At 36.1% G+C, this 12,942-nt stretch overlaps 1 protein-coding gene across 1 annotated transcript; it reads right to left on the bottom strand.

Annotated features, from left to right (window-relative positions):
* Positions 1 to 9,959: 9,959 nt before the first annotated feature.
* Positions 9,960 to 10,601, bottom strand: LOC142182089 (uncharacterized). Its single transcript, XM_075256011.1, has one exon. The coding sequence runs from the start codon at positions 10,599 to 10,601 to the stop codon at positions 9,960 to 9,962; it is 642 nt and encodes a 213-aa protein (XP_075112112.1).
* Between the last annotated feature and the right edge of the window lie 2,341 nt (positions 10,602 to 12,942).

Raw genomic sequence — 12,942 nt, 5'->3', positions numbered from 1 at the left:
ACCAAAGACACAGATCAGTGGTGCCTTTCAGATATCTTAGTATCCTCTTGACAACAGTCAAGTGAGACTCTTTTAGATTTGCCTGAAAACCGGCACAAAGCGCTACACTGAAAACAATGTCAGGTCTGCTGACAGTAAGATACAGGAGTGAACCAATCATACCCCTATATAACTTTTGATCAACTGATGAACCAGGTTCATCAATGTCTAATTTAGTGGCAGCTGCAATGGGTGTGTCTATTTCTTTTGATTCTTCTATTTTAAACTTTTTGATAAGCTCGTTTGCATACTTCTGCTGATAGATCATGGTTCCATTAGGACTTTGTTTAATCTGCAAGCCTAAGAAGAAGTTAAGCTCACCCATCATACTCATTTCAAACTCACTCCCTATTAATTTTGCAAAGTCCTTACTTAGCTTATCAATGGTGGCCCCAAAGATTATGTCATCAACATATATTTGTACCACAAGGAGATCCTTACCTTTTTCCCTTAAGAATAAGGTATTGTCAATTTTACCTCTTTTGTAACCATGCTCCAATAGGAATTTGGACAGTCGTTCATACCATGCTCTTGGGGCCTGCTTGAGTCCATATAGAGCTTTGTCTAACTTGTACACATGATCAGGACATTCTTTGCTCTCAAACCCTGGAGGTTGTTTTACAAACACTTCTTCTTTCAGGTAACCATTCAGGAAGGCACTTTTGACATCCATCTGATGAAGAGTGAATTCCATGTGTGCTGCAAAGGCTATGAGGAGTCTTATTGCCTCTAGTTTTGCAACTGGATCAAAAGTCTCATCATAATCTATGCCTTCTCTTGGCTGTAACCTTGGACCACCAGTCTTGCCTTGTTTCTTATAATGATTCCATCTTCATCAAGTTTGTTTCTGAAGACCCATTTTGTGCCAATAACTGATCTGTCCTTGGGTCTTGGAACTAGATACCAAACTTGACTTCTCTCGAACTGATTGAGTTCATCTTGTACTGCATTCACCCAATCTGCATCCTGCAAAGCCTCAACAACATTTTTAGGCTCAATAAGAGATAAAAAGGCATCAAAAGCACACAGATTCTTTAATTGTGATCTAGTTTTGACTCCAGATGTTGGATCCGTGATAATGTTATTAATAGGATGAGAACTTTGATACTTGTGAGGTTTCACAACCAACTAGTTTCTACTAGATGTTTCTCCCATGTTCTGTTGCTGAGGAACAAGGTCATGACCAAGTTCTTTTAGGGGATTTATTTCAATTCCTCCTTGATTAGTTCCCCCTGTTAGGTTGCCCTGGATGGAAGAACCTGTTCCATCACCTGTTCCTTATTTTGGTGCTACTTTGACTTGTGCTGAGGCTTCAGTTAAGTCCTTTTACCAACCCAATGGCTTCATCTTCATGTTCCCATCTCTCAGAAAGAATGTTAGTTTCATCAAATACTATATGTACACTTTCTTCTACACACAAAGTTCTTTTATTGAACACTTCATATGCTTTGCTATGTGAAGAATATCCCAAGAATACTCCCTCATCACTTCTGGAATCAAACTTACCTAGGGAGTCCTTTCCATTATTGTGCACAAAGCACTTACATCCAAATGCCCTAAGATGAGATATATTTGGTTTTCTTCCTTTAAGTAACTCATAGGGAGTCTTCTCTATAAGAGATCTAGTCATGCATCTATTGATAATGTAACATGCAGTGTTTATAGCCTCTACCCAGAAGTTATGGGGAAGCTTACTAGAAAGAAGCATAGTCCTAGCCATGTCTTCAAGAGTCCTATTCTTTCTTTCGACTACTCTATTTTGTTGAGGAGTCCTAGGGGTAGAGAAATTATGATCTATACCATTTTCATCACATAATTCAGCAAACTTAGCATTTTCAAATTCAGTTCCATGATCAGACCTAATGGATGCAAGTTGATTTCCTAATTGTTTCTGAGTTTTTCTAACAAAAGTAGTAAACATGTCAAATGCTTCATCTTTAGAAGTTAGAAATAAAACCCAGGTAAATCTAGAATAATCATCAACAAGCACCATTACATATTTCTTTCCACCTTTGCTCATGGTTCTCATTGGACCACAGAGATTCATATGGACCAGTTCCAACAACTTGGTTGTGCTTACCATTTTCTTGCTTTTGAAGGATGATCTTACCTACTTCCTCCTTGCACAGGCCTCACAAACCTTGTCTTCCTTGAACTTGATGTTAGGTAACCCTATCACCAAGTCCTTGGAGACTAATTTGTTTAGCTGATTTAGACTGGCATGACCAAGTATTTTGTGCCACAAGAGGGGATCATTATCCAGCACACTTAGACAAGTTAGTTCATTTTCTGAAAGAGTGGACAAATCTACAATGTAAATATTATTAACTCTCTTTCCCTGCAAGACAATCTTATTACTGGTAAGATTAATCACAAAGCATTTTGTGGAGGTAAATGCTACAAGGTTACCTCTGTCACACAATTGTGATACACTGATCAGGCTATATTTCAAGCCATCTATCAAGTAGACATTCTCAATAGAGTGAGAGTCTGTCTTACCTACCTTTCCAACCCCAATGATCTCACCTTTCTTCCCATTTCCAAAGGAGACATTGCCTCCCTTTAAGTCCTCAAGTGAAAGGAACTGGTTCTTGCTTCCAGTCATATGTTTTGAGTAGCCACTGTCCATGTACCATATTTGGCTGCTTCCCTTCACTTGGACCTGCAAAAAAAAAATCAGGGTTAGTCTTAGGAACCCAAACTAGTTTGGGTCCCTTTCTATGGGCAAATGGATAAATCAGATTCCTTCTAGTCCACCCAGGCAGCCTATTTTTTCTTTGAACAAAAGTTTTGTTCTTTTGACTGGCCTTTTCTTTTACATTACATTCATTTTTGTAATGACCAGTCTTGCCACAATCTGTGCAAATTTTATTTTCAGGAAGAGTGAGGTACTTGCTTTTAGGATCCCACTTAGGTGCTTGAGTCCCATAACCAAGTCCTCTTTTGTTGCTACTGTGATGTTCGTATAGCCAGGAGAGTGTATTAGAAGCCTTGTTCCATTTACAAGTCTATCTAGTTCATGTTTTACCTTCCCTAGATCTTCTTTTAATACTCTTATCTGTTCATCTTTTCTGTATAACTCATCCTTCATTTTTCCTAAGTTTTCTTCTAGGGTGAGATGAGTGTGATCAGCTTTCTTCTTTCCTGTTCCTAGTTTCAGTTTTAAGTTCTCAGACCTATGTTCTAGGACACTAGTGTCAAGTTTAAGAAGCTGGTTCTTCAACTCAGTATTTCACTTTTACTCTCATTAGCCCTAGACTCTAGATTTTTGCACTTGGCTTTTAGGATCATACATTCCCTAGACAACTCTTCCTTTTCATTGTTAATTTTCTTAAACTCATCAATGAAATCCAGCAAAAGTTCAGACAACCTTTCTTCAGACAGGAATTTAATCTTGTCTTTGAGATGAAGAATACTTACCTCTTGTTCATCATCTGATTCTCCGATGTCCATTAGAGCTTGTTCATCTACAACTTCATCTTCTGAGTCCTCATCTGATGTTTCTCCCTAGGCAGCAACCATAGCCTTTGTTGATCCTTTGTTCCTTTTTGGTTGGACTTGTTCCTTCTTCCTGCTCCTTCGTTCAGCCCTTTCCTTCTTCCACTCAATTTCCCATTGCGGACAGTTCTTGATTATGTGATCAATCTTACCACACTTGTAGCATCCCTCATTGGTCTGTTTCTCAGGAGTCATTGGTTTGTTGAAGGTTGTACCTCTTGAAGAACCCTTTCCTCTCATCAGGTACTTTTTAAAATTTTTAGTGATCATATACATTTCATCATCCTCTAGATCTGAACCTTCATCAATTCTGAGAGCCAGACTTCTTTCCTTCTTGGGTACATCCGTTTTCATGGTTTGCCTTCTTAGTTCATAGGAGTTTCCAATTAGTTCATCCAACTTGAGGGTAGCAATGTTCTTTGATTCCTGAATAGCAGTGATTTTGCTTTTCCAAGAGACTGGCAGAACCCTTGTCAAAATCTTCTCAACTTTGTCTTCTTCAAGAATAATTCTTCCAAGAGATTTAAGTTCATTTTTCAGTGTGGTGAACCTTGTATATATTTTTTGAATGGTTTCTCCTTCCTTCATGGTGAAGTTCTCATACTGGGAGTACATCAGTGTTCCTCTGGACCTCTTCACTTGAGGTGTTCCTTCATTAGCCACTTGCAAGGTGTCCCAGATTTTCTTAGCAGTAGTGCAACTTTGAATTCTACTGTACTCATCTGGACCTAGTCCACACACAAGCCATTTCTTGGCCTTGGCATTTTTCTCCCACTTCTTCAGGTCTTCAGTAGTGCAGTCAGCCCTTGTCTTTGGCACATCCACTCCTTTAGTATTCTTCTTTGTAGCTGCTAGAGGACCATCAGTGACTATGTCGCAGAGTTCATAGTCTTCTCCTATGATGTGGTCCCTCATCTTGTTCTTCCACCAAGAATAGTACTGACCATTGAAAAGTGGAGGCCTGGCAGTGGATTGCCCTTCCCAGTTCCCAGGTGGTGCACTCATGTTGATCTTTTCCTAAGGTGTTAGCCTCTTCAATGATAACCCGCTCTGATACCAATTGATGTTTTAAGCATCTACCACACAAGAGGGGAGGGGGTGATTTGTGTGGTACCCAATTTTCGATCTAGAAGAACCAGGTTCTTCTAGGTGTTCTAACTACTACTGTTTGCGGAATTAAAAGTACATAAAATAAAGAACACAGAGATTTTACGTGGAAAACACCTGTCTCAAAAGGTGAAAAAACCACGACCTACTACTCAGTATGATTTTCCCAAACTTCCACTAAAATCACTGAGCCAAAACAACATTTACAAAACTCTTTCTAAACCTAAGGATTAATTCTAATCCTGTTGTAGCACACAACCTCAATTGTTGCGACAACTTCAAGTTAGCCTATAAATTGAACTCTCAAAGTACCTAATACAATTGCTTCTATGAAAGCTGGAAAGGTACAACTTTGAACCACCTACTACAATTGAACTAGAATAAGAAAAAAAATACAATGGAACGGGTTCTTCTATCTCGTTCAAGTAGCTTCAAGAGTGCACACTCAAATCTTACATAAATTGCTTGCAAAATCGCCTTGTTCTTTTGCTTTCAATTTAGTTTAACTTTTGCGTTTGTGCCACCCTGTAAAAGAGAACAATCACTGTTATTTAATAGGTTAGAATCAGAGTTTGATTGAGATTCAATTTCTGATCTTCTATCGTAGTAGAGTCCTTGACGATATCAAACTCTAACACTCTCTTTATCCGGATTGTGTTCTCTTCATATAAGGAAACTTTCTCCCCTTATCTAATATGCAACCTTTTTGATCAGATCAGGAGATATTGCTGCTTGATCAGTAGGACTTATCTCCTTCACGTGCATCTCACATGTATAGGTTGATCATGACTGTGCTTCACATGATGGACCTGGTCCATCATTGAGTTCATTTGTCATTCTTCAAAACTTTACCTGTTCCTGGGCCAACAGTCTTCCTCATTCAATGCATGCATTTAACCACTTTTACATTCTTAAAAATAAGTTAAACAGAAAAATTAGGATAAAAGACTAAAAAAATAGGAATAAAGATAACTACAAATGCTAGCCTAAGAGAGGTGCCACCTCATCTTCTCTTGTCCCTCTTTTATATATATATAGATTTGTTCCCTACTAAAATTTTCTTACTTTGTATTTTACAAGTTTTGTTTTCTAACTTTCTAAGGTCATGTCTACCTTTCTAACATTCACATGAGCTAGTGACAAAATTAAATTCGTTATTGAAGATTTTATCAATTAATTAAGGTAATAATGTTATTTATTTGTAATATATTGATTTTTAATGATATTATTTATTAATTTATAATTATTTAAAATATTTTTCAGAAAAATATTTATTTTAAATTTCTAATAATAATTTATATATATATATATATATATATATATATATATTTGCCATACAATAAAAATTATTTATATGTTAATTTAAAAAAGAGTTTATTTAACTATATGATTATAAAGACAAAGTAAATAACTAAATATATTGTCTCATGCCGGAAAGGTCACTGTAATAACTATAATGTGTAATTATCAGGTTATCCTAATAATTACACTGCCAAGTAAGGAGGTTAAGGGTAGAATATGTTCGGTGCCTCACCCTTGTCTCCTTCACCGTAGACTAAATTATACATAACTTTCCAAACAAACCCTTAATAGAAAGAAGATAGTAAAATTAAGGTTTGAATATAAGAAGATTCTTGGATATGAGACGTTATTGAAGCTGTAGAGACAGAGATGGCCGTACGTGAGAAAAATTTTACTCCCTCGTTTAGTTTATGTGATCGATTCGGAGCAAAAGGATCAAATTATTTAAAAAAAAATTATGACCCTTGAACATCGTAATATTCATGTGAGGAGTTTCAACTTTTTTAAGAGAAGAAAAAGACTCATGATAAAAGCTCACATGGTAATTAGCATCTTTTGAAATAGAATGTTGATGTGAAGTTGTTATTAAGGATGGCCTAGACATAAGATGATGTGAATTATGCCTGGCCTGATTTTTACTGCGTTAAAGTACTTAATTTTTTTTTTTTTTTTTTAGAGATTTTTACATTCCTATACCATATAGTAAACTATATTATCCTCAATGCTTAACTTTTAATATAATTATCTTTTATATACCTAATTATCATTTATGTACATTTTAGGTATTATAATGGCATTAATCAATCTCCTAATTTAACTCTACCGTATATTCCCACTCCCCCCAAGTTTCTCTCTTCAAACCCCACCCCCTCACCCACGTATCAAACCACACCTCACATTTTCCTCTTCAATCACCCACTATTTCCTCTTCTAAAACCAGCGAAAATCTGTAACCCCTCCACCATTGACAACCATTAAAAAGCTTTGAAGCTTTGAATTCGAATTGGGTTTTCAAAAGACATTGGTTGTTTGGATTGGATATTGTTGCAAAGAATTGAGAATTCTCTCTACGTCTCTCTCTATCTCTCAATCCCAAATTTCAGTAATGTAAAGCAAAGGAAAAGAGAGCAGTAATTTCGCCATTGACAACCATTAAAAAGCTTTGAAACTTTGAATTCGAATTTGGATTTTCAAAAATCATTATTTGTTTGGATTGGGTGTTGTTGCAAATAATTGAGAATATGGTTTGGAGTTTATATCTCAATTTTGAGGGGCTTTGGTGAAGATTAGACTTGGTTTTGGCTGAATTTCAGATTGAAACTCGAAGAAGAAGAAAAAGACATGACATACATTATATTGCAGAAATTGTAGTAAAATTGAAGAAAAATTGTATTCTGTTGTTTATTTATTTTCTTTTATTCATTTAACTATTGTATGAAAGTTGTACAACATTGTATAAAAATTATATTTAAGTTGTATATAACTGAGTAGAAATAATGTATGAAAATTGTAGATAAGTTGTATAATATATAATTAGTTGTATGAAATTTATTTTTACTATGTATAAATCAGATACAAAAGATATATTATATAAAGTTTGTATAAAATTTGTATTTAAAAGTTGTATGTTATTGTAGTTGTATTTAACTGGGTAGAAATAATATGTGAAAGTTGTAGATAAGTTGTATAATATATAATTAGTTGTATGAAATTTGTTTTTACTATGTATAAATCAGATACAAAAGACATATTGTATAAATTTTGTATAAAATTTGTATTTAAATTGTATGTTATTGTAGTTGTATTTAACTGGGTAGAAATAATGTGTGAAAGCTGTAGATAAGTTGTATAATATATAATTAGTTGTATAAAATTTATTTTTACTATGTATAAATCAGATACAAAATGTACAAAAGATATATTTTATAAATGTCACGGCCCAAATTAGGACCGTGACCGGCGCTCAGGAGCTAGTGCTCCCCAGTAAGCCTCATCGGAGATTTTTCAGAAAATCGGACAGAGTTTCCCCTGTTTTTGGACCATCCCAAAAATTTTCCTGTCTCAAATGAGCAACCAAACATCCTAATAGCAATTCAAATGACAATGACTTTATCAAATAACCAAAATAAGTATCTACCTTTAACAGTCCACCCACTAACAACTAGAAATGTTACTATATCTCCAAATTTTTATAGGAATGAGCGTTACTCAACATAAGTCTATAATAACAAAGACTACTCAAGACACTAAAAGAATGACCGTGGAGCGACTCTAAGAGGTCAAAGAAGAGCATGTAAATAAATAAAATCTTCGCCCACACGAACAAGTGTGAGGCTCACCGAGAACTATCAATATGTGCGCTTTAATTAACGAAATCCTCACCTGCGTCAGCTGCTGTCTCTTAAATTTTTTTTAGCAAGGAATGAGTCGCTAGATTAGTGAGTAATAACACTTAACCACAACCGTTTTTATTAGGGACAAGTCAGAAAACATGCTAGTATATTAAACAGAAAATAACATAAGAATGCCCTTTCAGAAGCAATAAATAATTTTCAGTCTCATCATGTTTTCTTATAGTTTAATACACTTGACAATTCTGTAATAAGCTCGGTAACCACTGTATAATATCAATATTCATATTTTGGGAGGTTTCAATGAACGGATCATGTAATCGGTATAACTGTGGACTTCTTCGCAAGAAGTCATATATAATTAACGGTAGTCCCTACTCGAGGGAATCGATAACGGTATGCTAGTTCTACCTTCCCACTAGCGAGGGCTATAATGGTAATTGGTAATTACAAGGTGCTCCAGGTCTAACGAACCCGACGTTAGCTACGGGATCCTTCAATGTCTACTTACATTTATACTTATCTTTGTAATCCGTATATACTCATAAAAAATATTTTAAAACAATATAGGGCATTTCGGTTATTATCAAATCATATAATTTCTTTTCGATAACAGTAAATTCAAGTAACGGTAAAACAGATCTAGTGACAACGAAAATATTTAAAACAACGGTAATCTTCTCAAATAACTATTTCGGTATCATATCGAGTAAAAGACTTGTCCCACATGCAACTCAAAATAATCAGTAACATATTCGTATTAAAAATCATGTCTAAATCATGCAAGTTATGAAAACACAAATTGCGGTAAGATTACTACTCACATTACTCGTGCCGAAATACCAAATGCTTCAGCTCGAACAATTCGTACAAATTCCTCCAATCAATCTATAATTACATAATATCGATCTCATGTTAATTGCCTCATTTAGGCTAAATCCATCACTAATTTAGAATACCTAATCATCGGGGTTCATGTTTGAGCCTTAGTTTGTGGATTTATATTTAATCATAGAACTAGTCCATAATTCTATCAATTTCAAACTATTTAGTATAATTTATTCCTCTAAAATTAGACCTATCAGTGCTTAAGCTAAACATTTATAGCCTTATTATCTTCATAGTAATTGTGTGTGTGGGTATATATATATATATATATATATATATAAGAGAAAGGTGATATTGAATTCTTTTGTACTACATGAAATTGCATAGATTCAGTGAAATAATTCAACAGATGAGAAGAAGAAGGTTAACCTCTTGAGTCGAAGGAGAACTTTAATATTGTCAATTTCAACTCCTAGTTCTTCTTAAGGCCTTTGCCCAAAGCTTTCTTCTTCTTTTCTTTTCTTTTTTGTCTTCTCTTTCTTTTTCTCTGGTTTCGTTTTTTTTTTTTCGTTTTCCTACAGAAGCCTTGGCTTCTTTTGTTTTGCTAACCCTTGCCAAACCTTGGCAGGTTATTTTTCTAATGGGCTTCGGCCCTTTTTTTTGTTTCTTTCCTTTCCCTTTCCCTTTTTTGTTTTGTTTCATTATTTTTTTTCATAGTTAGCTTCTTATAATAATTATTATTATTATTATCATTATTATTCTAATGACCAATACACCCTTATTAAAATATAGGGTATTACAATCTCCTCACCTTATGAAATTCGGTACCCGAATTTAACTCAAGTACGTACATGTAGATTGAAACAATTGGGGGTACTTGACTCGCATAGTATCCTCTATTTCCCAAGTAGCTTCTTCAACTGTATGATTTCGCCATATGACTTTTACGAACTCAATTTCTTTTGACCGTAGCTTTCTTACTTGCCTATCAACAATAGCCATTGGTTCCTCCTCGTAAGACAACTTCTCATCAAGCGGTATAGTTAGTGCTTCAAGCACCTGAGATGAGTCTGATATACATTTTCTTAGCATTGAGACATGAAACACTGGATGAATAAAGGACAACTCGGGAGGAAGTGCCAAACGATAAGCCACAGCTCCCACTCGATCTAGTATCTCATATGGTCCTATAAACCTGGAGCTTAACTTGCCTCTTTTCCCAAACTGCATCACACGTTTCATAGGGGAGACTCGTAGGAACACTTTGTCCCTAATTGTGAACACTAAATTTCTTCTTCTTTTATCAGCATAAGACTTTTGTCTACTTTGAGCTGCAAGCAATCTCTGTCTGATCAACTGGACCTTATTCATAGCTTCTTGTACTAGGTCGGGTCCCAATAAGTTAGTCTCACCTGCTTCAAACCATCCGGTAGGATAACGACATCTTCTATCATACAATGCTTCGTACGATGCCATTTGAATACTGGACTGGAAGCTATTGTTGTAAGCAAATTCAGCTAACGGTAAATAAGTGTCCCAACAACCTCCAAACTCAAGAATTCAAGCTCTCAACATATCCTCCAAGATCTGAATAGTACGTTCAGACTGCCCATCGTTCAGTGGATGAAATACAGTACTAAGATCTACTCGTGTACTCTATGCTTCTTGAAAAGATTTCCAAAAGCGTGAAGTGAATTGTGATCCTCTATCAGAGATGATGGATATTGGAACTCCGTGAAGTCGGACAATTTCATTCATAAATATCTGTGCATACCCGACTCCACCATATGTAGTCTTCACTGGTAAAAAGTGTGCTGATTTCGTCAGTCGATCTACAATAACCCATACAGAGTCATAACCTCTAAGGGTTTGTGGTAGCCCGGTGATAAAATCCATAGTAATTCTTTCCCATTTCCACTCTGGAATCTCAATTTGTTGAGTAGTCCCGTGGGTCACTGATGCTCAGCCTTGACCTGCTGACAAGTCAAACAACTAGAAACAAAGTGTCACAACCCGGATTTCCCACCCTCGGGGTCGTGATGGCACCTACTAATTGGAGCTAGACAAGCCAACTTAAATTACCTTCCGTTTAACACACATTCTTTTCCATAATTATCAACATGTAATAAAAGCAACATAATTAAAAATTTCAAGCGGAAGTCTTAACTTATATAAAAACTGAATAGAAATGCGAAAAGTTTAACATAATCCTCTACCCAAGATTTGTGTCACAATGCTCACGAACTTCTAAGATTTACTAAATACAATCGTCTGAAAGAAAATTTTAAACTGTTTGTTTCGGTACAAAAGATAACAAACTGAATAAAGAGAGAGAGAGAGACTCCGGGCCTGCGAACGTCATCAAGGCTACCTCGGTGTCTCTGGACTGAAGTCAGCTCCCGATCAAATCCTACTGCTGAGGTCCAAAAGCTGCTCCTGGATCTGTGCAAAAAGATGCACAGAGTGTAGCATCAGCACAACTAACCCCATGTGCTGGTAAGTGCCTGGCCTAACCCCGGCGAAGTAGTGTAGACATGACCTACCAAAAACAACATGTGCAGGTCTATGCAATAAAAGGAAATATACAGAATTTAAACAGCTAAGAGGAGGGGGGGGGAGCATGCTATGGGGAGCTAACAGTTTCAAATAGAAATCCTCAATAACAGAAAGAAGTAACAAAGCCAGAATGTCAACAAGAATCAAAAGTCCTCAATTTGCACGACATCACCCTTCGTGCTTTTACTCTCGTCCTTACCAAAACAATACACGACATCACCCTTCGTGCTTTACGCTCTTCCTCACCCAAACAACAATCACAAGGCAAATAGGGTAAGGAAATTTATAACCTCGAAGTAAATCAAATAAGAACAAGTAATGATAGAAACAACATAACTCGGATATCAACAAAGAATCAGAAAGCAACAAATACACGACATCACCCTTCATGCTTTACGCTCTCGTCCTCACCAAAGCAATCATATAAATGAAATATGCACGGCATCACCCTTCGTGCTTTTACTCTCTTTCCTTACCATATAATAAATAAAATCGTCACGGAATGGTACATCGTGCGGCACGACATCACCTTCGTGCTTTACACTCTTTCCTCACAATAGCAAACAATGCACGACATCACCCTTCGTGCTTTATCACTCTTCCTCACCCAAGCAACAATCACAAACAAGGGGCAAGGGAGTAGACAAATAATGATAGAAATCCCGGCAAGGGAATACAAATAAACAGCTAACTCCCGGCAAGGGAGCACAATTAAGCATTTAAAAACCCGGCAAGGGAACAATATCAATAATCTCAGCATCCCGACAAGGGAGATAGTCAACAAAGCAACAAGCATCTCGGCAAGGGAGCAATTCAATAATTCTTTCTCTTTCTTTCACTTTTACCTCTTATCTCACTTTACCACCTGAGCCAACGCTCCAAAGGGGTTCAATCATTTCATATACTTTCACACTTTATGATATACTCGAGCCAATGCTCCAAGAATGTACAAATCATAATTCTTCCTCAAACTCTTCACATTATATGAAATTTATCAATTTAACAAGGAAGAGGTATCACAAAATCCGAATAAACACAAATAAGACTCACGGTAATGCTAGACTCCGGTGTATAGATACTCGTCACCATGCCTATAGCAAATAGCAAACAACACCCTAATCCTATTCCCTTAAGCCAAAGTTAGAACAAACACTTACCTCGGTCCAAAGAATAGCAATCAACCCTCAAATACCGCCTTTCCTTTATAATCCGACTCCGAAACAACGAAATCTAGGCATAATTAATTCAATAATATCAATAA

The sequence above is a fragment of the Nicotiana tabacum genome, chromosome 6 (assembly GCF_000715075.1).
Source record: "Nicotiana tabacum cultivar K326 chromosome 6, ASM71507v2, whole genome shotgun sequence".
NCBI classification, from domain to species: domain Eukaryota; kingdom Viridiplantae; phylum Streptophyta; class Magnoliopsida; order Solanales; family Solanaceae; genus Nicotiana; species Nicotiana tabacum.
Note: the sequence above shows the minus strand (reverse complement) of the source record. Positions and strands in the feature narration are given on the sequence as shown.